The sequence below is a fragment of the Oncorhynchus keta genome, chromosome 7 (assembly GCF_023373465.1).
Source record: "Oncorhynchus keta strain PuntledgeMale-10-30-2019 chromosome 7, Oket_V2, whole genome shotgun sequence".
NCBI lineage: Eukaryota > Metazoa > Chordata > Actinopteri > Salmoniformes > Salmonidae > Oncorhynchus > Oncorhynchus keta.
This window is the reverse complement of record NC_068427.1, coordinates 46,332,140-46,356,781: the sequence shown is the minus strand read 5'-3', so window position 1 is coordinate 46,356,781 and position 24,642 is coordinate 46,332,140. Positions and strand designations below refer to the sequence as shown.

The 24,642-nt window shown below is 48.5% G+C and overlaps 1 protein-coding gene across 1 annotated transcript in view; it reads left to right on the top strand.

Moving 5' to 3' along the window:
- Positions 1-24,642, top strand: part of LOC118386446 (oxysterol-binding protein-related protein 6-like) — a 94,371-nt gene that overhangs the window by 51,556 nt on the left and 18,173 nt on the right. Inside the window, exons 10-20 of the mRNA XM_052523023.1 lie at positions 3,576-3,756; positions 9,008-9,138; positions 9,578-9,685; positions 10,218-10,349; positions 12,706-12,793; positions 13,106-13,359; positions 19,976-20,113; positions 21,794-21,857; positions 21,973-22,051; positions 22,651-22,795; positions 23,574-23,718. Coding sequence (XP_052378983.1) covers positions 3,576-3,756; positions 9,008-9,138; positions 9,578-9,685; positions 10,218-10,349; positions 12,706-12,793; positions 13,106-13,359; positions 19,976-20,113; positions 21,794-21,857; positions 21,973-22,051; positions 22,651-22,795; positions 23,574-23,718 — 1,465 coding nt within the window. The remainder of the gene's footprint in view (positions 1-3,575; positions 3,757-9,007; positions 9,139-9,577; positions 9,686-10,217; positions 10,350-12,705; positions 12,794-13,105; positions 13,360-19,975; positions 20,114-21,793; positions 21,858-21,972; positions 22,052-22,650; positions 22,796-23,573; positions 23,719-24,642) is intronic.

Below are 24,642 nucleotides of genomic sequence, written 5' to 3'. Positions count from 1 at the left end.
TGGACGGTGTACCCCACGTGTATCCCGTTGGACGGTGTACCCCACGCGTAATAATAGTGAAGACATCAAAACTATGAAATGACACATATGGAATCATGTAACTAAAAAAGTGATCCAAAACCATCTCAATTGGGTTGAGGTCAGGTGATTATGGAGGCCAGGTCATCTGATGCAGCAATCCATCACTCTCCTTCTTGGTCAAACAGCCTGGAGGTGTGTTGGGTCATTGTCCTGTTGAAAAACAAATGATAAACCCACTAAGCGCAAACCAGATGGGATGGCGTATCACTGCAGAATGCTGTCGCCATGCTGGTTAAGTGTGCCTTGAATTATAAATAAATCACTGACAGTGTCACCAGCACACCTCCTCTGCGTTTCACGGTGGGAACCACACATGCAGAGATAATCCGTTCACCTACTCTGCGTCTCACAAAGACACAGCGGTTGGAACCAAAAATCTTGAGTCGAGGAGTCGACGGAGTAGGTGCTGGTTTCCAATGTTCATTATCTGGGTTTCATAGTGAATCAAGAGAAGAGATGTTTTAATCCATCTCAGCGCATTTCGTTTCTGGATCTCGAGTTTGACTTGTCGAGAATCGTGCATTCTTGTCCCCGCAGAGGGAGGCCGGTTTCTAGTTGTGCTTGGCCCAATTTTGGCTGGGTCACAGTGCGTTTTCGTCAGTACCTGCGCCCATATGGTGGATGATGGCTTCTATGATGACTTTGGTTCCACTCTGGCTGTTGCTGAAGTGATGTAATATTGTTGGGTGATAGACACTCGCTTGGACGCAGCACGACATCTAAACCAGCCTCTCCTGGTATCCCCGTCATGCCTAAGGGGCGTTGTGGAGGGACCCGTGGCTGTTGTCGCTGAGTAATCCCATGGGTCGAGTTATATCCCACAAGGTGATCTCGACAGACGCATGGAGGGTGCGCTGTGCCGAGGGCAACACATATCGGGGTTGTGGACAGTGTTGCAGAGCGGCCTGCACATCAATTACCTGGAACTGTTGGAGGTGTACATGGCGCTCAGGTGTTTTTCCCATTGTTGACAGTTCAGCATTTTTTTTTTTTTTTTCACCTTTATTTAACCAGGTAGGCAAGTTGAGAACAAGTTCTCATTTACAATTGCGACCTGGCCAAGATAAAGCAAAGCAGTTCGACAGGTACAACGACACAGAGTTACACATGGAGTAAAACAAACATACAGTCAATAATACAGTATAAACAAGTCTATATACAATGTGAGCAAATGAGGTGAGAAGGGAGGTAAAGGCAAAAAAGGCCATGGTGGCAAAGTAAATACAATATAGCAAGTAAAACACTGGAATGGTAGTTTTGCAATGGAAGAATGTGCAAAGTAGAAATAAAAATAATGGGGTGCAAAGGAGCAAAATAAATAAATAAATTAAATACAGTTGGGAAAGAGGTAATTGTTTGGGCTAAATTATAGGTGGGCTATGTACAGGTGCAGTAATCTGTAAGATGCTCTGACAGCATGTGCTGGTGAGGACCGAAAACAGGACAGCGGTGGCGCAGGCAGGGGTGCGGTCTCAAGCTCTCTTATCCTTTGCTCGCTCTCTACTGCTGTGGAGCAGTGCAACACTTTCCCTCACTCCAGGTACCCATGGGTGGTCTCCTAGATATAGAAAATATTAGGCAGGGCTGGACATAGATCTTTACGCATCGTGAGAAAATGCGACTTATCAGCAGTTTTTCTAGATAAGGCACCTGGGTGCTCCGTTAGAAATGGATGCTCTCACGCACCAGGGGCCTTTGACCCTCCGTTACACTTTTCCCGCTGTGGATCTGATTCAGCACTCACTAGACGGTACGTTGGGAGGGCTTGTCCTTGATCCTTGTGGCTCCCCATTGGCCCAAACGACCTTGGTTCATGGGGATCATCCTTTTAGACGGGATTGCGCAGGGACCTGTTGTCCCAGGTGCACGGACATGTCTGGAACCAGCGGCCGGAGATTTGTAATCTGTGGGCGTGGCCCCTGAAAGGTCCAATCTGATGGCAAGATGTTTACCTCTAAACGTCGTTGCTACTATCCAGTCTGTATGAAGTTCGCCCTTGACGACTCTAAGTTGACATTACGTCCTAATGTGACCTTTGACCCTAAGGTCATGACTATGTCCTATACAGGTCTTTAGTTTTTGAGCTTTTCAGGTTGCATGCCCTGTGTCCAGTACGAGCATTACCATGTACATTGAGCGGACCAGGGTTGTCAGTTTGTGTGACTAACTTTTTGTCTGTTTTGATAATCCGGCTCGTGGTAGAACGCTTTCTAAGCAGCATCTCTCCAACTGGATTGTGGAGGATATCTCTCTGGCAAATGACAGGAATTACATAGCGGTGTACACGCCCACTCTACCAGGGGTCTGGCGGCCTCTTGGACGTTGTTTAAAGGGTTGCCTGAAGGATATATTTGTGTTGCGGCTAGTTGAGCATCACCACACACTTTTTGTGAGGTTTTATCGCTTGGATGACACTCCTCCCAGTGTATGGGTAGATTGCGCAATACCCAGATACCGGAGGTTTTCCTGTCAGGTTGGAACTCTGGGTGGTCTGTGGTGGGGCCATTTAATTTGGTGTCCACTGGGGGTTCGGCTTGGGGCTTGATTTCATATCCCCGTAGCTGTGTGGTACCTCGTTTCCCTCCTTCAGGGAACAGTAGTTATATATTATGTGTTGTACCGAGTTGACCGACTGAAAGGGAACGTAGAGTTATGCCTTATTCTCATGTTGACTAAATTACCCCATTTACTTTTAACACTCTGCAAAGCTTCAGGAGAAGGCTTTGGATTCATATTACACCATTTTTTTTACACTCTCCCAATTACCTATGGCAACAGTTTAAAAGCCTTTTCCTTCATGATACTTAGTTTTTATCACTGTGTGTGTTCTGGTAGATTACGTAGCCCAGAACCAACTATTTTCTCCAAAACCAACCGTTTCGTCACCAGGTAGCCCAGAACCAACTGTTTTCTCACTCGCGGCCCTCTGGTACACATACATAGTGTTGTTAATGAATGAGTGAGTCATCAGTCCAGGAGAAACAAGGGGAATATTTTTTTTCCTTGTTTGTTTTTTTTAAGCAAAATGAAGTGATGTATTTATAGCCAAGGCTTAAAAAGAACATTGGTTGGAACAAAGCCTCAGCTTCATCTGTGCTTTGCTGTCCCATATGACTTGTCAGAGTTGGTGTGATTCATATAGTGATATAAACAGAGTGAGTATCCGTCTTGACTATGTCAGAAGAGACCGCAGAAGGTCTTATGGAAATCCACCTGTAGATCACATTACTACATTCTCAAGTCTCCAAGTGGTACTGACACTCCTCTCCTCCCTCGCCTCCTCTCCCTCTCGTTTCTCTCCACTCTCCTCTCCTCCCTCCTCTCCCTCTCATTTCTCTCCATTCTCCTCTCCTCCCTCCCTCCTCTCCTTCCTCGCCTCCTCTCCCTCTCGTTTCAATCCATTCTCCTCTCCTCCCTCCCTCCTCTCCCTCTCATTTCTCTCCATTCTCCTCTCCTCCCTCCCTCCTCTCCTTCCTCCCTTCCTCTCCTCTCAGGTCCCCTCTCTCCCTGTGAGTGCCAGTATGTCGCCCACGCGCCTCCACTCCTCCAACCCCAACCTGTGCGCTGAGCAGGTGGACTTCCAGACCCCTGTCTCTCGCCAGATTCCTGACAACATGGAGTGTGGCGGTGACTACATCAAACTACAGGAGGACTTCTGCCTCATCGCTCAGAAAGGTATAGTGGCTAGTGAAAGTATTCACCCCCTTGGCATTTTTCCTATGTTGTTGCCTCACAACCTGGAATTAAAATAGATTTTTTTGGGGGGGGGGTTGTATCATTTGTTTTACACCACATGCCTACCACTTCAAAGATGCAAAATTGTTATTGTTATTTTTATTGTTATTGTGAAACTAACAAGAAATAAGACAAAATAAAAAAGAACTTAAGCATGCATAACGATTCACCCCTCCAAAGTCAATACTTTGAAGAGCCACCTTTTGCAGCAATTACAGTTGCAAGTCTCTTGGGGTATGTCTCTATTAGCTTGGCACATCTAACCACTGGGATTTTTGCCCATTCTTCAAGGAAATACTGTGTACAGCAATCTTTAAGTCATACCACAGATTCTCAATTGGATTGAGGTCTGGGCTTTGACGAGGCCATTCCAAGACATTTAAATGTTTCCCTTTAAACCACTCGAGTGTTGCTTTAGCAGTATGCTTAGGCTCATTGTCCTGCTGGAAGGTGAACCTCTGTCCCTGTCTCAAATCTCTGGAAGATTGAAACAGGTGTGATTGTATACACAATCACACACAATCACACACATATACTGTATACACAATCACACACATATACTGTATACACAATCACACACATACACACATATACTGTATACACAATCACACACATACACACATATACTGTATACACAATCACACACATACACACATATACTGTATACACAATCACACACATACACACATATACTGTATACACAATCACAAACACACACACACAAACACACACATACAAACACGCACAGTCTGCTGCACTGATTGATAGGTCATGTTAACTACACTGGAATGCATTTTACACCAACCAACAAATGTATTTACACTTCACGTCCAGATGAACAAATCATAGGCCCCGGGGTTTTGTTATCCCCAGCACAACCTCCTGGAACACCCTCATTTTCTGTAATGAAATCATAGGGCCTGGGGTTTTGTTATCCCCAGCACAACCTCCTTGCACACCCTCATTTTCTGTAATGAAATCATAGGGCCTGGGGTTTTGTTATCCCCAGCATAACCTCCTGGAACACCCTCATTTTCTGTAATGAAATCATAGGGCCTGGGGTTTTGTTATCCCCAGCACAACCTCCTGGAACACCCTCATTTTCTGTAATGAAATCATAGGGCCTGGGGTTTTGTTATCCCCAGCACAACCTCCTGGAACACCCTCATTTTCTGTAATGAAATCATAGGGCCTGGGGTTTTGTTATCCCCAGCACACCCTCATTTTCTGTAATGAAATCATAGGGCCTGGGGTTTTGTTATCCCCAGCACAACCTCCTGGAACACCCTCATTTTATGTAATGAAATCATAGGGCCTGGGGTTTTGTTATCCCCAGCACAACCTCCTGGAACACCCTCATTTTCTGTAATGAAATCATAGGGCCTGGGGTTTTGTTATCCCCAGCACAACCTCCTGGAACACCCTCATTTTCTGTAATGAAATCATAGGGCCTGGGGTTTTGTTATCCCCAGCACAACCTCCTGGCACACCCTCATTTTCTGTAATGAAATCATAGGGCCTGGGGTTTTGTTATCCCCAGCACAACCTCCTGGAACACCCTCATTTTCTGTAATGAAATCATAGGGCCTGGGGTTTTGTTATCCCCAGCACAACCTCCTGGAACACCCTCATTTTCTGTAATGAAATCATAGGGCCTGGGGTTTGTTATCCCCAGCACAACCTCCTGGAACACCCTCATTTTCTGTAATGAAATCATAGGGCCTGGGGTTTGTTATCCCCAGCACAACCTCCTGGAACACCCTCATTTTCTGTAATGAAATCATAGGGCCTGGGGTTTGTTATCCCCAGCACAACCTCCTGGAACACCCTCATTTTCTGTAATGAAATCATAGGGCCTGGGGTTTGTTATCCCCAGCACAACCTCCTGGAACACCCTCATTTTCTGTAATGAAATCATAGGCCCCGGGTTTTTGTTATCCCCAGCACAACCTCCTGGAACACCCTCATTTTCTGTAATGAAATCATAGGGCCTGGGGTTTTGTTATCCCCAGCACAACCTCCTTGCACACCCTCATTTTCTGTAATGAAATCATAGGGCCTGGGGTTTTGTTATCCCCAGCACAACCTCCTGGAACACCCTCATTTTCTGTAATGAAATCATAGGGCCTGGGGTTTTGTTATCCCCAGCACAACCTCCTGGAACACCCTCATTTTCTGTAATGAAATCATAGGGCCTGGGGTTTTGTTATCCCCAGCACAACCTCCTGGAACACCCTCATTTTCTGTAATGAAATCATAGGGCCTGGGGTTTTGTTATCCCCAGCACAACCTCCTGGAACACCCTCATTTTCTGTAATGAAATCATAGGGCCTGGGGTTTGTTATCCCCAGCACAACCTCCTGGAACACCCTCATTTTCTGTAATGAAATCATAGGGCCTGGGGTTTTGTTATCCCCAGCACAACCTCCTGGAACACCCTCATTTTCTGTAATGAAATCATAGGGCCTGGGGTTTTGTTATCCCCAGCACAACCTCCTGGAACACCCTCATTTTCTGTAATGAAATCATAGGGCCTGGGGTTTTGTTATCCCCAGCACAACCTCCTGGAACACCCTCATTTTCTGTAATGAAATCATAGGGCCTGGGGTTTTGTTATCCCCAGCACACCCTCATTTTCTGTAATGAAATCATAGGGCCTGGGGTTTTGTTATCCCCAGCACAACCTCCTGGAACACCCTCATTTTCTGTAATGAAATCATAGGGCCTGGGGTTTTGTTATCCCCAGCACAACCTCCTGGAACACCCTCATTTTCTGTAATGAAATCATAGGGCCTGGGGTTTTGTTATCCCCAGCACAACCTCCTGGAACACCCTCATTTTCTGTAATGAAATCATAGGGCCTGGGGTTTTGTTATCCCCAGCACAACCTCCTGGCACACCCTCATTTTCTGTAATGAAATCATAGGGCCTGGGGTTTTGTTATCCCCAGCACAACCTCCTGGAACACCCTCATTTTCTGTAATGAAATCATAGGGCCTGGGGTTTTGTTATCCCCAGCACAACCTCCTGGAACACCCTCATTTTCTGTAATGAAATCATAGGGCCTGGGGTTTGTTATCCCCAGCACAACCTCCTGGAACACCCTCATTTTCTGTAATGAAATCATAGGGCCTGGGGTTTGTTATCCCCAGCACAACCTCCTGGAACACCCTCATTTTCTGTAATGAAATCATAGGGCCTGGGGTTTTGTTATCCCCAGTACAACCTCCTGTAACACCCTCATTTTCTGTAATGAAATCATAGGGCCTGGGGTTTTGTTATCCCCAGCACAACCTCCTGGAACACCCTCATTTTCTGTAATGAAATCATAGGGCCTGGGGTTTTGTTATCCCCAGCACAACCTCCTGGAACACCCTCATTTTCTGTAATGAAATCATAGGGCCTGGGGTTTTGTTATCCCCAGCACAACCTCCTGGAACACCCTCATTTTCTGTAATGAAATCATAGGGCCTGGGGTTTTGTTATCCCCAGCACAACCTCCTGGAACACCCTCATTTTCTGTAATGAAATCATAGGGCCTGGGGTTTTGTTATCCCCAGCACAACCTCCTGGAACACCCTCATTTTCTGTAATGAAATCATAGGGCCTGGGGTTTTGTTATCCCCAGCACAACCTCCTGGAACACCCTCATTTTCTGTAATGAAATCATAGGGCCTGGGGTTTTGTTATCCCCAGCACAACCTCCTGGAACACCCTCATTTTCTGTAATGAAATCGGCACACAAAGATGCAATTTGTTAACTTCAGTAGCTGCCCATGGGTAAATTTACTGGGGGGGAAAGCCAACCAGACCAGTTGAAATATCGCGTTGGACATAGGCTACACGTCCGTGACATAAGGCCGATAAGCTGTCAACCCACAGACAAAGTTCCAAGATGAGAGAAACACTGCTCTTGCTCGTACCACTTGTTTTATAAGAATCCAAAATGTCACTTTTGAAACACCTGCAACAGTCAGCAAGGTTGTTTGGGGAAAGTATATGTTCTCTTTCATTGTCTCATTACTGTATATGTTCTTACTATAAAATAGGAAGTATACAGTGCTTCCGGAAAGTATTCAGAACCCTTGAATTTTTCCACATGTTGTTATGTTACAGCCTTATTCTAAAATGGATTAAATAAATACAAATCTTGAGCAATCTACACACAGTAGCCAATAATGACATCACAATACCCCATAATGACATCACAATACCCCATAATGACAAAACGAAAACACGTTTTTAGAAATGTTTGCAAATGTATCATAAAAAAAAACCAGATACCTTATTTACATAAGTATTCAGACCCTTTGCGATGAGACTTGAAATTGATCTCAGGTGCCTCCTGTTTCCATTAATTATCCTTGAGTCCACATGTGGTAAATTCAATTGATTGGACATGATTTGGAAAGGCACGCACCTGTTGATATAAGATCCCACAGTTGACAGTGGCACTGTCACGGTGAAACCTGGCACCATCCCTACGGTGAAGCATGGTGGTGACAGCATCATACTGTGGTGATGTTTTTCAGCAGCAGAGACTGGGAGACTAGTCAGGATCGAGGGAAAGATGAACGGAGCAAAGTACAGAGAGATCCTTGATGAAAACCTGCTCCAGAGCGCTCAGGACCTCAGACTGGAGCGAAGGTTCACCTTCCAATAGGACAATGACCCTAAGCACACAGCCAAGACAACACAGGAGTGGCTTCGGGACAAGTCTCTGAATGTCTATGAGAGGCCCGGCCAGAGGCCGGACTTGAACCCGATCTAACATCTCTAGAGAGACCTGAAAACAGCTGTGCAGCAACACACCCCATCCAACCAGACAGAGCTTGAGAGGATCTACAGAGAAGAATAGGAGAAATGCCTAAATACAGGTGTGTCAAGCTTGTAGAGTCATACCCAAGAAGACTCAATGCTACAATATTAATTGAATACATTTTTTAGAATAAGGCTGTAACGTAACAAAATGTGGAAAAAGTGAAGGGGTCTGAATACTTTCCGAGTGCACTGTATATATTAAAACGTATTATTATATTATTATTTGTGTTTTTGCTGCCTAGCCCAGGGAAGCTCCTGCATCGGTCCGTCCCTTTACACCATACCAGCAAAGTGTAGGGAAACCATTAGTAAGAGTTGTAAGTAACCAGAGAGCGTGTTTAAAGTGACTTCTGGTTCCTGTCTTTTGCAGTCCACTCCATGTTGAAGTCTGCGTTCAACACAGTGGCCATGGAGAAGGAGAAGATCAAATCTGTTCTCTCAGACCAGGAGCAGTCAGAGCGGCCTGCCCAGGTCATCACCCTCAGGAAGTCTCTGTCACAGGTGAGACCGGCAGGTGTTCATTTAGAATTCTCTTTCTACACTACCCGTAATCCTCCCGCACTGGGACCAGTCACTATAAATGGTTAATTGTGTTGTTTTCTTTGTCAGAACACATTACATCACCTTAAATATTATGTGCAGCACTTGAAACATGAAATGTACTGGCTGGAGAGATGAGGGGTTTCAAAGGAATTGGTATGACTTTCATCACTGCTTGAGATTGATTTCTGTTTCTTTGCGAATGGATCCATTGCATATAGTCACATAGTGAGACGAAAACAGAGCAGCCATGGTATGTAGTGTAGAGCTGAATATGAATGTAGAGCTGTAGAATATAGATCCAGTTGTGATGTTTATCTGTTTAGTTCTGTATTCCTCTCTCCACCCCTCTCATCCAGCTGACAGATTAGTGATTGATTAGTATTTCTCCTCATTTCAGGCCCTGTCCCAAAACGCTGAGCTTAAAACCCGACTGGGCCGCATCCACTCTGAGTCGGTCCTGTCTGAACAAACCATCAGTGTGAACCTCATCACCAGTCCTGATGAGGTAGCTAGCTACGTCTTCTACTGGATCAAGTTGTTGTTTTGTTGTCCTTGTCCCTGAAGTGCAGGACACTTGCCATTGCAGTGCTGGGTGTGCTTATGGCAGCCAGCTGGTAGCTACCAGGTGACGTCAGGGAGAATAGTGATCTTGTGTTTATCTCCTCTGTGGTGTTATACATCCTGTTGTAGAGCTGGACAAGTAGCTTTAGTTAACTGGAAAACATTGTGTATCCTCTGCTTTACTGCGTTTACCAATTAGGGTATTGATTCCTGTCCTTAAAGAAAGATGGTGTTTCCAGTATGTCTTGGCAGGTGAGCTCACTGATCATTAAAGTTGTGCTGAGCCTGACGTCAAGGTAAATGGAAAAAAAAACAATGTGATCCTACCAGGAATAAAGGAAGAATTAAGTCTCCAATGACTGCTGGGTCTCCACCGTCTCCACTTTCACACAGTTCAGTTCTATGTCGTCTCGCCACCTAAAGTCACTTAGTAAAAGACAATGTACTGATTGTGTTTCTCTGTTTCCTTAAAAAAGGGGGGTGAGCAGAGGGGAATCCCTCTGACTCAACAGACGTCCAATGAGAGCAGGCTATCGATGTCAGAGTCTGTGTCGGAGTTCTTCGACGCCCAGGAAGTGCTGCTGTCGGCCAGCTCGTCAGAGAACGAGGTGAGAGAGGGCTGGGGAGGGGGGCTCTCCAAACTAGAGGGGGGCACTCCAAACTAGAGGGGGCACTCCAAACTAGAGGGGGCTCTCCAAACTAGAGGGGGCACTCCAAACTAGAGGGGGGCACTCCAAAGTAGAGGGGGTCTCTCCAAAGTAGAGGGGGCTCTCCAAACTAGAGGGGGTCTCTCCAAACTAGAGGGGGTCTCTCCAAACTAGTCTCTCCAAAGGGGGTCTCTCCAAACTAGAGGGGGTCTCTCCAAACTAGAGGGGGCCTCTCAAAAACTCCAAACTAGAGGGGGACCTCTCCAAACTCTCCAAACTAGAGGGGGCCTCTCCAAACTAGAGGGGGACTCTCCAAACTCTCCAAGGGGGCCTCCAAACTAGAGGGGGCCTCTCCAAACTAGAGGGGGTCTCTCCAAACTAGAGGGGGGCCTCTCCAAACTAGAGGGGGGCCTCTCCAAACTAGAGGGGGGCCTCTCCAAACTAGAGGGGGGCCTCTCCAAACTAGAGGGGGCCTCTCCAAACTAGAGGGGGGCCTCTCCAAACTAGAGGGGGACTCTCCAGTCTCTAGTCTATAATGCTGCTGGGTCCAGTCATGTCCTTTAACTGAGTCCAATCATGTCCAATTTCTCATGAAACCAACTCCATTTTCAATGGTACGCCCTTCTTTATGAATTTCACATGGTCCTTCCTCCAGTCTGATGATTTGTCTGTTCTTAAGCCACAGAGTTGGCTTTTTTTAACTCACTGCCATGACAGACCCAATGCCATGAGTACCGAGCATCAGTCAATATGGCCCCATAAGAGCCATCACTCTTCAGGCCTATCTGGCTGCTCCCCAGGTGTGAAAACCAAGTGCTGCTATCTAGAGTTCTGCTGAAGGCTTACTCACCACGGAGATCCATCACCAGGCTAGAGCCAAACCCTCTGCCTCAGGGGCCTGGCCCTATTCAAACCAGCAGAGTTCTGTTGGTCAATAAACCCTCTGCCTCAGGGGCCTGGCCCTATTCAAACCAGCAGAGTGCGGTTGGTCAATAAACCCTCTGCCTCAGGGGCCTGGCCCTATTCAAACCAGCAGAGTTCTGTTGGTCAATAAACCCTCTTCCAGCAGCCGACTGTACTGCATTAGAGGCCATTACTACCAACAGCCACAATCTGCTATTCTCTGGTACCGTCAGTAAGATCATTGTATGTTACTATATATGTAAAGTGGAAATGCTGCAGTGTCTCATCTTGTGGTGACTGCAGAAAGAGAGAGAAGAGATAGCAAGCACTGACTGCAGTTTGTTAGTCACTGGCAAAATGCAGTGTGTGTGTGTACTGTACTGTACGTGTGTACTGTACTGTCCTGTGTGTGTGTGTACTGTACTGTGTGTGTGTGTGTACTGTACTGTGTGTGTGTGTACTGTACTGTGTGTGTGTGTGTGTGTGTGTGTGTGTGTGTGTGTGTGTGTGTGTGTGTGTGTGTGTGTGTGTGTGTGTGTGTGTGTGTGTGTGTGTGTGTACTGTACTGTACTGTGTGTACTGTATTGTGTGTGTGTGTGTGTGTGTGTGTGTGTGTGTGTGTGTGTGTGTGTGTGTGTGTGTGTACTGTACTGTGTGTGTGTGTACTGTACTGTGTGTGTACTGTACTGTGTACTGTACTGTACTGTGTGTGTACTGTACTGTGTGTGTACTGTGTGTGTGTGTGTGTGTGTGTGTGTACTGTAGTGTACTGTACTGTGTACTGTACTGTGTGTGTACTGTACTGTACGTGTGTGTGTGTACTGTACTGTGTTTGTGCGTGTGTGTGTACTGTACTGTGTGTGTGTGTACTGTACTGTGTGTGTGTGTGTGTGTGTGTACTGTACTGTACTGTGTGTGTGTGTGTGTACTGTACTGTGTGTGTGTGTGTGTGTGTGTGTGTGTGTGTGTACTGTACTGTACTGTGTGTGTGTGTATACTGTACTGTACTGTGTGTGTGTGTGTACTGTACTGTACTGTGTGTGTGTACTGTACTGTACTGTACTGTACTGTACTGTACTGTACTGTACTGTGTGTACTGTGTGTGTGTTACTGTACTGTGTGTGTGTACTTTACTGTGTGTGTGTACTGTACTGTGTGTGTGTGTACTGTACTGTGTGTACTGTGTGTGTGTGTTACTGTACTGTGTGTGTGTACTTTACTGTGTGTGTGTTGTGTGTGTGTGTACTGTACTGTGTGTGTGTGTGTGTGTACTGTACTGTGTGTGTGTTACTGTACTGTGTGTGTGTACTTTACTGTGTGTGTGTACTGTACTGTACTGTACTGTACTGTGTGTACTGTGTGTGTACTGTGTGTACTGACTCAGTGGCTCTGTGGTCTTCCTCTAACCCTCTAGGCCTCAGACGATGAATCATACGTCAGCGATGTGAGTGATAACATTTCAGAAGACAATGCCAGCGTGACTGATAACGTCTCCAGACAAAGTAGGTCCTCCTCAGCTTTCCAAAAATGCCTCTCCTTCCATTACAGTGTGTGTGTGTGAGGAGGGGATTGACCTCGCAGGCCTCACTGTGTGTCAACAGCTGCACTCGAGGCTTATGAAAGCTATCAGTGTGAAGTGCAGGAACGCCTCCATCTTCTATTCTAACCCGTCATCCTTCTACTATGTTTCAGTCGTGAACTACCTGTGGCTACGATGAGTGGCAAGGATGAGGATTTGACGAGGCCTTGTCGTTCAGACAGTCGTCAGTCCCGATGATGGTCCGTGACAGTACTGTACTTTCTTCTGGTTTCAGTGCCGAACGGAGACCTGGCTGGAAGTGCCTTCCGTAACGGGCGGCGCCCGTGTCTCCCCGCCCCCTCGCCAGACTGCAGCAACATCAACCTGTGGAACATCCTGAGGAACAACATAGGGAAGGACCTGTCCAAGGTGTCCATGCCCGTGGAGCTCAACGAGCCCCTCAACACCCTGCAGCACATGTGTGAAGAGCTGGAGTACACTGAGCTACTAGACAGGGCTGCCGATACGGAGGACCCTTATGAACGCATGGTACGGCCCATGCACTCACCTCTGTGTATGAAGGCATGGTACGGCCCAAACACTCACCCCTCTGAGTATGAACTCATGGTACGGCCAAAGACTCACCCCTCTGAGTATGAACTCATGGTACGGCCCAAACACTCACCCCTCTGAGTATGAACGCATGGTACGGCCCATGCACTCACCTCTGTGTATGAAGGCATGGTACGGCCCAAACACTCACCCCTCTGAGTATGAACTCATGGTACGGCCAAAGACTCACCCCTCTGAGTATGAACTCATGGTACGGCCCAAAGACTCACCCCTCTGAGTCGTATAAAGCTTCATGGTTACAGTTCTGAAAAGGCCACCATTATAACTCTGCATTCTCTACCACCACAAGCTATGACAAAATGGCACATTACTGTAACTCTTAGTGATGATGTGACCCAGTCAACCAGCTCACACAGAGGAAACATACCACAGAGACTCATCAGATGATGTAAAACCTCTTTATATTAGGATGCATTAGCAACCATAGACATTACCATCACTAACCCATACAGCGTGACCCAGTGTCTACCATCACTAACCCATACAGCGTGACCCAGTGTCTCCCATCACTAACCCATACAGCGTGACCCAGTGTCTACCATCACTAACCCATACAGCGTGACCCAGTGTCTACCATCACTAACCCATACAGCGTGACCCAGTGTCTACCATCACTAACCCATACAGCGTGACCCAGTGTCTCCCATCACTGACCCATACAGCGTGACCCAGTGTCTACCATCACTGACCCATACAGCGTGACCCAGTGTCTCCCATCACTAACCCATACAGCGTGACCCAGTGTCTCCCATCACTAACCCATACAGCGTGACCCAGTGCCTCCCACCACTGACCCATACAGCGTGACCCAGTGCCTCCCATCACTAACCCATACAGCGTGACCCAGTGTCTCCCACCACTAACCCATACAGCGTGACCCAGTGCCTCCCACCACTAACCCATACAGCGTGACCCAGTGTCTCCCACCACTGACCCATACAGCGTGACCCAGTGTCTCCCACCACTGACCCATACAGCGTGACCCAGTGTCTCCCACCACTAACCCATACAGCGTGACCCAGTGCCTCCCATCACTGACCCATACAGCGTGACCCAGTGTCTCCCATCACTAACCCATACAGCGTGACCCAGTGTCTCCCATCACTAACCCATACAGCGTGATCCAGTGCCTCCCACCACTAACCCATACAGCGTGACCCAGTGTCTCCCACCACTGACCCATACAGCGTGACCCAGTGTCTCCCACCACTGACCCATACAGCGTGACCCAGTGTCTCCCATCACTGACCCATACAGCGTGACCCAGTGTCTCCCATCACTAACCCATACAGCGTGACCCAGTGTCTCCCACCACTGACCCATACAGCGTGACCCAGTGCCTCCCATCACTAACCCATACAGCGTGACCCAGTGTCTCCCACCACTGACCCATACAGCGTGACCCAGTGTCTACCATCACTGACCCATACAGCGTGACCCAGTGTCTCCCACCACTGACCCATACAGCGTGACCCAGTGTCTCCCACCACTGACCCATACAGCGTGACCCAGTGTCTACCACCACTGACCCATACAGCGTGACCCAGTGCCTCCCATCACTAACCCATACAGCGTGACCCAGTGTCTCCCATCACTAACCCATACAGCGTGACCCAGTGTCTCCCATCAGTAACCCATACAGCGTGACCCAGTGTCTCCCACCACTAACCCATACAGCGTGACCCAGTGTCTCCCACCACTAACCCATACAGCGTGACCCAGTGTCTCCCATCAGTAACCCATACAGCGTGACCCAGTGTCTCCCATCAGTAACCCATACAGCGTGACCCAGTGTCTCCCATCACTAACCCATACAGCGTGACCCAGTGTCTCCCATCAGTAACCCATACAGCGTGACCCAGTGTCTCCCACCACTGACCCATACAGCGTGACCCAGTGTCTCCCACCACTAACCCATACAGCGTGACCCAGTGTCTCCCACCACTAATCCATACAGCGTGACCCAGTGTCTCCCACCACTAACCCATACAGCGTGACCCAGTGTCTCCCACCACTAACCCATACAGCGTGACCCAGTGTCTCCCATCACTGACCCATACAGCGTGACCCAGTGCCTCCCACCACTAACCCATACAGCGTGACCCAGTGTCTCCCATCACTAACCCATACAGCGTGACCCAGTGCCTCCCACCACTGACCCATACAGCGTGACCCAGTGCCTCCCACCTCTAACCCATACAGCGTGACCCAGTGTCTCCCATCACTAACCCATACAGCGTGACCCAGTGTCTCCCATCACTAACCCATACAGCATGACCCAGTGTCTCCCACCACTAACCCATACAGCGTGACCCAGTGTCTCCCATCACTAACCCATACAAATCAAATCAAATGTATTTATATAGTCCTTCTTACATCAGCTGATATCTCAAAGTGCTGTACAGAAACCCAGCCTAAAACCCCAAACAGCAAGCAATGCAGCTGTAGAAGCAGTGGCTAGAGAAAACTCCCTAGAAAGGCCAGAACCAAGGAAGAAACCTAGAGAGGAAACCAGGCTATGTGGGGTGGCCAGTCCTCTTCTGGCTGTGCCGGGTGGAGATTATAACAGAACATGGCCAAGATGTTCAAATGTTCATAAATGACCAGCATGGTCACTGACCCATACAGCATGACCCAGTGTCTACCACCACTAACCCATACAGCGTGACCCAGTGTCTCCCATCAGTAACCCATACAGCGTGACCCAGTGTCTCCCACCACTAACCCATACAGCGTGATCCAGTGTCTCCCACCACTGACCCATACAGCGTGACCCAGTGTCTCCCATCACTAACCCATACAGCGTGACCCAGTGTCTCCCACCACTAACCCATACAGCGTGACCCAGTGTCTCCCATCACTGACCCATACAGCGTGACCCAGTGTCTCCCATCACTGACCCATACAGCGTGACCCAGTGTCTCCCACCACTAACCCATACAGCGTGACCCAGTGTCTCCCACCACTAACCCATACAGCGTGACCCAGTGTCTCCCACCACTGACCCATACAGCGTGACCCAGTGTCTCCCACCACTAACCCATACAGCGTGACCCAGTGTCTCCCACCACTGACCCATACAGCGTGACCCAGTGTCTCCCATCACTAACCCATACAGCGTGACCCAGTGTCTCCCATCACTAACCCATACAGCATGACCCAGTGTCTCCCACCACTAACCCATACAGCGTGACCCAGTGTCTCCCATCACTAACCCATACAAATCAAATCAAATGTATTTATATAGTCCTTCTTACATCAGCTGATATCTCAAAGTGCTGTACAGAAACCCAGCCTAAAACCCCAAACAGCAAGCAATGCAGCTGTAGAAGCACAGTGGCTAGAGAAAACTCCCTAGAAAGGCCAGAACCAAGGAAGAAACCTAGAGAGGAAACCAGGCTATGTGGGGTGGCCAGTCCTCTTCTGGCTGTGCCGGGTGGAGATTATAACAGAACATGGCCAAGATGTTCAAATGTTCATAAATGACCAGCATGGTCACTGACCCATACAGCATGACCCAGTGTCTACCACCACTAACCCATACAGCGTGACCCAGTGTCTCCCATCAGTAACCCATACAGCGTGACCCAGTGTCTCCCACCACTAACCCATACAGCGTGATCCAGTGTCTCCCACCACTGACCCATACAGCGTGACCCAGTGTCTCCCATCACTAACCCATACAGCGTGACCCAGTGTCTCCCACCACTAACCCATACAGCGTGACCCAGTGTCTCCCATCACTGACCCATACAGCGTGACCCAGTGTCTCCCATCACTGACCCATACAGCGTGACCCAGTGTCTCCCATCACTAACCCATACAGCGTGACCCAGTGTCTCCCACCACTAACCCATACAGCGTGACCCAGTGTCTCCCACCACTGACCCATACAGCGTGACCCAGTGTCTCCCACCACTAACCCATACAGCGTGACCCAGTGTCTCCCACCACTGACCCATACAGCGTGACCCAGTGTCTCCCATCACTAACCCATACAGCGTGACCCAGTGTCTCCCATCACTAACCCATACAGCGTGACCCAGTGTCTCCCATCACTAACCCATACAGCGTGACCCAGTGTCTCCCATCACTAACCCATACAGCGTGACCCAGTGTCTCCCATCACTAACCCATACAGCGTGACCCAGTGTCTACCATCACTAACCCATACAGCGTGACCCAGTGTCTACCATCACTAACCCATACAGCGTGACCCAGTGTCTACCATCACTAACCCATACAGCGTGACCCAGTGTCTACCATCACTAACCCATACAGCGTGACCCAGTGTCTACCATCACTAACCCATACAGCGTGACCCAGTGTCTACCATCACTAACCCATACAGCGTGACCCAGTGTCTACCATCACTAACCCATACAGCGTGACCCAGTGTCTACCATCACTAACCCATACAGCGTGACCCAGTGTCTACCATCACTGACCCATACAGCGTGACCCAGTGTCTCCCACCACTGACCCATACAGCGTGACCCAGTGTCTCCCACCACTAACCCATACAGCGTGACCCAGTGCCTCCCACCACTGACCCATACAGCGTGACCCAGTGCCTCCCACCACTAACCCATACAGCGTGACCCAGTGTCTCCCACCACTAACCCATACAGCGTGACCCAGTGTCTCCCACCACTAACCCATACAGCGTGACCCAGTGTCTCCCACCACTAACCCATACAGCGTGACCCAGTGTCTCCCACCACTGACCCATACAGCGTGACCCAGTGCCTCCCATCACTGACCCATACAGCGTGACCCAGTGCCTCCCACCACTGACCCATACAGCGTGACCCAGTGCCTCCCATCACTGACCCATACAGCGTGACCCAGTGTCTCCCACCACTGACCCATACAGCGTGACCCAGTGCCTCCCATCACTGACCCATACAGCGTGACCCAGTGCCTCCCATCACTGACCCATACAGCGTGACCCAGTGTCTCCCACCACTGACCCATACAGCGTGACCCAGTGTCTCCCACCACTAACCCATACAGCGTGACCCAGTGTCTCCCACCACTAACCCATACAGCGTGACCCAGTGTCTCCCACCACTGACCCATACAGCGTGACCCAGTGTCTCCCATCACTAACCCATACAGCGTGACCCAGTGTCTCCCACCACTAACCCATACAGCGTGACCCAGTGTCTCCCACCACTAACCCATACAGCGTGACCCAGTGTCTCCCACCACTAACCCATACAGCGTGACCCAGTGTCTCCCACCACTAACCCATACAGCGTGACCCAGTGTCTCCCACCACTAACCCATACAGCGTGACCCAGTGTCTCCCACCACTAACCCATACAGCGTGACCCAGTGTCTCCCACCACTAACCCATACAGCGTGACCCAGTGTCTCCCACCACTAACCCATACAGCGTGACCCAGTGTCTCCCACCACTAACCCATACAGCGTGACCCAGTGTCTCCCACCACTGACCCATACAGCGTGACCCAGTGTCTCCCACCACTGACCCATACAGCGTGACCCAGTGTCTCCCACCACTAACCCATACAGCGTGACCCAGTGTCTCCCACCACTAACCCATACAGCGTGACCCAGTGTCTCCCATCACTAACCCATACAGCGTGACCCAGTGTCTCCCATCACTAACCCATACAGCGTGACCCAGTGTCTCCCACCACTAACCCATACAGCGTGACCCAGTGTCTCCCACCACTAACCCATACAGCGTGACCCAGTGTCTCCCACCACTAACCCATACAGCGTGACCCAGTGTCTCCCACCACTAACCCATACAGCGTGACCCAGTGTCTCCCACCACTAACCCATACAGCGTGATCCAGTCACTGGTACTGACAGACATGTTAGTTTGTCTATATCTGTGTGCGCTGCTCTGGCGTTGACAGGGACAAGCCCAAAGTAAACATTCTGAAGGCTTCCAGAGACAAAGGCCAGAAATATCATGCTCTGATGCAGCTGTCGACCTTGTTCAATCTCACATCTGTCCTTCCACTGACTTAGTTATCATAACAGGACGGTGTGTGAATACAAACATGTTGGACTTGTTAGATAAAAGACTATGACATTTCATTACTGGGCTGTTGTAAACCAGGATGTTCCAGGGGTTTAGCTGCTGTTACTTAATGGTACCATGCAGTATTTGATGCACAAATGATTCATGCATAACTTTCAGAAAAGGAGAATTTGTGTTTCAGTGTAACGACAGCAGCCATATTAATGTAAGGCATTGAAGACATTGTGTATGTGTAACGGATGTGAAACGCTAGCTTAGCGGTGGTGCGCGCTAAATAGTGTTTCAATCGGTGACGTCACTTTGATCTGAGAACTTGAAGCAGTGGTTCCCCTTACTCTGCAAGGGCCGCGGCTTTTGTGGAGCGATGGGTAACGATGCTTCGTGGGTGTCAGTTGTTGATGTGTGCAGAGGGTCCCTGGTTCGCGCCCTGGGAATGGGCGAGGGGACGGTCGAAAATTATACTGTTACATATGTTTTATGTAGTTTGTGTATTTTTTTTCTCTGCTACAGGCCATTATGGCAGCGTTCGTCATCTCAGGATACTCCTCCACGTACTACAGAGCGGGAAGTAAGCCATTCAACCCTTTACTGGGAGAGACGTATGAATGTATCCGTGAGGACAAGGGCATGTGTTTTATCGCTGAGCAGGTAGGTTCCCACAGTACTGCATTTTTAGATTATAATGAATGGACACGGTGAAACCTGATCCTAGATCATCTACTCCTATGAATACAGGCTCTGGCGTATTTACCAATACCTTTAACCCCCCCATACGTTGTATACGTTGTCTCTAAATGAATAAATACTGTAAATGTCCCTAAACAAAAAAAACAGGGCCAAATGTAGTCTCTATAGACAGACTGGTTGCCTCCCACAATGTACCATTGTTTCCTTGGTACCATTGTTTCCTTGGTACCATTGTTTCCTTGGTACCATTGTTTCCTTGGTACCATTGTTTCCTTGGTACCATCGTTTCCTTGGTACCATTGTTTCCTTGGTACCATTGTTTCCTTGGTACCATTGTTTCCTTGGTACCATTGTTTCCTTGGTACCATTGTTTCCTTGGTACCATCGTTTCCTTGGTACCATTGTTCCCTTGGTACCATTGTTCCCTTGGTCTGGGATTTCTGAGACCAGGTCAAATGTGCCCGTTCTCTTCCATGCACTGGAGTCGGTAAGGTCCATTTATAACTAACATGAGCTGCAGGTTGCAGCATTGTATTGTATTGTGCTGCAGACTGATCCTGTCAGGTCTTTAGTCTTTCAGAGTGCTTAAAGAAAGACTGTCCCAGTCTGCTGTTAGAGTAGGTCCAGGGTCAGATCCAGGGTCAGGTCCAGGGTCAGGTCCAAGTCCAGGGTCAGGTCCAGGGTCAGGTCCAAGTCCAGGGTCAGGTCCAAGTCCAGTATCAGGTCTAAGTCCAGGGTCAGGTCCAGGGAAGGCTGTCATTCTGCCCTCTTCTCTCTCTTTATGATGGGGACCCTGTTGTTGTCATCTCTCAGCTATTCTCCCTGACCTGACTGACTGAACCTGACTGACTGAACCTGACTGAACCTGACTGACTGAACCTGACTGGCCTGACTGAACCTGACTGACTGAACCTGACTGGCCTGACTGACTGGTCTGACTGAACCTGACTGGCCTGACTGAACCTGACTGAACCTGACTGGTCTGACTGAACCTGACTGGTCTGACTGAACCTGACTGGCCTGACTGAACCTGACTGGTCTGACTGAACCTGACTGGACTGAACCTGTCTGACTGAACCTGACTGGCCTGACTGAACCTGACTGAACCTGACTGGCCTGACTGAACCTGGCCTGACTGAACCTGACTGACTGGCCTGACTGAACCTGACTTGCCTGACTGAACCTGACTGGTCTGACTGACTGAACCTGACTGACTGAACCTGACTGAACCTGACTGGCCTGACTGAACCTGGCCTGACTGAACCTGACTGACTGAACCTGACTGACTGAACCTCACTGAACCTCACTGACTGGCCTGACTGAACCTGAATGACTGGCTGTACCTGAATGACTGGCCCGACTGAGAACCTGAATGACTGGCTCGACTGAGAACCTGAATGACTGGCCTTGACTGAACCTAGTTTGCACTTAGCCTCAGTGCTGGCGTTAGCTGTTACTGGTTGCCCAGTCCGCCTGATAGTCACGATATAATGACTCACCCTCTTCTTCTCACAACACGTTAAGAATGGTTCTAGAATGAAGTGGCTGCTTTTGTATCTGGACCTAAAATGAATTCCTCTAAGAGGCAATGATCTGCCAGTATTGTCACTGATTGTTATGACGTTTGATTATCTCTTGAAGGTGAGCCACCATCCACCCATATCAGCTTGTCACGCTGATTCCAACAAGTTCACCTTCTTGCAAGGTACGTTACCTGTTGAATTACAGGGTCACACGCGCACTTCCTCAATGAGGTCATGGTTTTTCATTTTGCAACAAGATGGTACATTGGTGGTTAATTCTGCCGATCTTCTTCTCAGACGTCAGATGGAAAAACAAATTCTGGGGGAAATCAATGGAAATCCTCCCAATTGGCACCGTTAATGTTATCCTTCCAAGGTAATCCACACACACACCACACACACCACACACACACACACACACACACACACACACACACACACACACACACACACACACACACACACACACACACACACACACACACACACACACACACACACACACACACACACACACACACACACACACACAGTCCATCCTCAAGACATATCCCCACTGTCACTTACTATAGGAGGTACATCCATAACAGTGGCCTTACCTTCTTGAAGCCTTCAGGTCCCTGCTAGCCTTCCCCTGCCACAGTCATCACTCCACTCTGGGTCCCTGGAAGCTTTACAGAGCTACTGTCCGCCCTATTAAAGTGCCCCTTGACAGGGTTTGGGAAATGAATCACTTAGACAGAAGAGCGGGAAGGGATGTGTGAAGGTTGCTGAATAAGCACATAGATTATAGTACATCGCAAGTGTCTATGCCTCAGAAAATGAGATTCCACAGGCCCTGCTATTTAGCTTGTGAGACTTCGAACACTTCTGTGTGATTATGTGGCCCGGTTTTCATCTTAAAGACACAGACAGACTTCATAACTGTCATGTGATTACTGTAGATATCCTGACTGCTGCTGTTGTGTCGTTCAGCTTTGGGGACCACTATGAATGGAACAAGGTCACCACCTGCGTGCACAACATCCTAAGCGGGAGAAGGTGGATCGAACACTACGGAGAGATCACCGTTAGAAACACCAAAAGCAGCGCCTGTATCTGCAAACTTACCTTCGTCAAGGTAAGACATCATTAGGCACAAATGCGTCATTATTATTCATTAGGCACCTCAGTTGCGCTTATGTGGTTCCTGTTAAACACAACCAGATTAAGCTCACCTGGGTTTCTGAGGTCTTCCTCTGGAAGGTGTCTCTAGCAACACTACCAATGCATGCGAAGGGAGACCTGGGTTTCTGAGGTCTTCCTCTGGAAGGTGTCTCTAGCAACACTACCAATGCATGCGAAGGAAGACCTGGGTTTCTGAGGTCTTCCTCTGGAAGGTGTCTCTAGCAACACTACCAATGCATGCGAAGGAAGACCTGGGTTTCTGAGGTCTTCCTCTGGAAGGTGTCTCTAGCAACACTACCAATGCATGCGAAGGAAGACCTGGGTTTCTGAGGTCTTCCTCTGGAAGGTGTCTCTAGCAACACTACCAATGCATGCGAAGGGAGACCTGGGTTTCTGAGGTCTTCCTCTGGAAGGTGTCTCTAGCAACACTACCAATGCATGCGAAGGGAGGTGTTAAGAGAGAATGGTTCATGTTAACAAGGCTTTAAGCGACCTCCATTGCAATTTTCTTGACGGTGAACTCGGCAGTGGAATAAGTCCCATAAAATCACTATGAAGTCCAAAGACAATTATGTGCTGAGAAATAGCCATCCCTGTTGGAGCATCTATCACATATCTTGGCTGACCACAATTTGGACATTTTAATTGTCTATATTGTTTCCTTGCTAGTGGATGATGGATGTTATGTATCTTATGATCGCAATGTTACTGTTGTCTCATTTTGCTTGTAGGGAAATTACTGGAGTTCTAATGTGAATGAGGTTCAAGGGTTTGTGATGGACCAAGAGGGGAAGGTGGTGCGTCGGCTGTTCGGAAAATGGCACGAGGGCCTTTACTGTGGAGTCCCGCCCTCTGCCAGATGCATCTGGAGGCCAGGTAACGACCCGTGTGAATTTTGGCAGCTATTTTAGATTTTTATCTTAAAATACCTTTTAGTCTTAGTCACATTTTAGTAATTTCATTCTTCGTTAGTTTTAGTTATTATCAGTCGACTAAAACTATTTTAGTGTAGTTTTAGTCACAGACATTTTAGCCACATAATAGTTTTTTTTCTTCTATTAAATAATTCATATTTAGGCTACCTCTAACTTCCATCTTGTGCACATTCAGATAGCCTTGTCCAACTAGACCTACTATCCCCATGAATACCGTAGCTGGAAACGTTGATATTGTGGCAGATTGGAACCAATGTGGCAGCGTAGCCTAGTGGTTAGAGCGTTGGACTAGTAGCCTAGTGGTTAGAGCGTTGGACTAGTAGCCTAGTGGTTAGAGCGTTGGACTAGTAGCCTAGTGGTTAGAGCGTTGGACTAGTAGCCTAGTGGTTAGAGCGTTGGACTAGTAGCCTAGTGGTTAGAGCGTTGGACTAGTAGCCTAGTGGTTAGAGCGTTGGACTAGTAGCCTAGTGGTTAGAGCGTTGGACTAGTAGCCTAGTGGTTAGAGCGTTGCACTAGTAGCCTCGTGGTTAGAGCGTTGGACTAGTAGCCTAGTGGTTAGAGCGTTGGACTAGTAGCCTAGTGGTTAGAGCGTTGGACTAGTAGCCTAGTGGTTAGAGCGTTGGACTAGTAGCCTCGTGGTTAGAGCGTTGGACTAGTAGCCTAGTGGTTAGAGCGTTGGACTAGTAGCCTCGTGGTTAGAGCGTTGGACTAGTAGCCTAGTGGTTAGAGCGTTGGACTAGTAGCCTAGTGGTTAGAGCGTTGGACTAGTAGCCAGTGGTTAGAGCGTTGGACTAGTAGCCCAGTGGTTAGAGCGTTGGACTAGTAGCCTAGTGGTTAGAGCGTTGGACTAGTAGCCTAGTGGTTA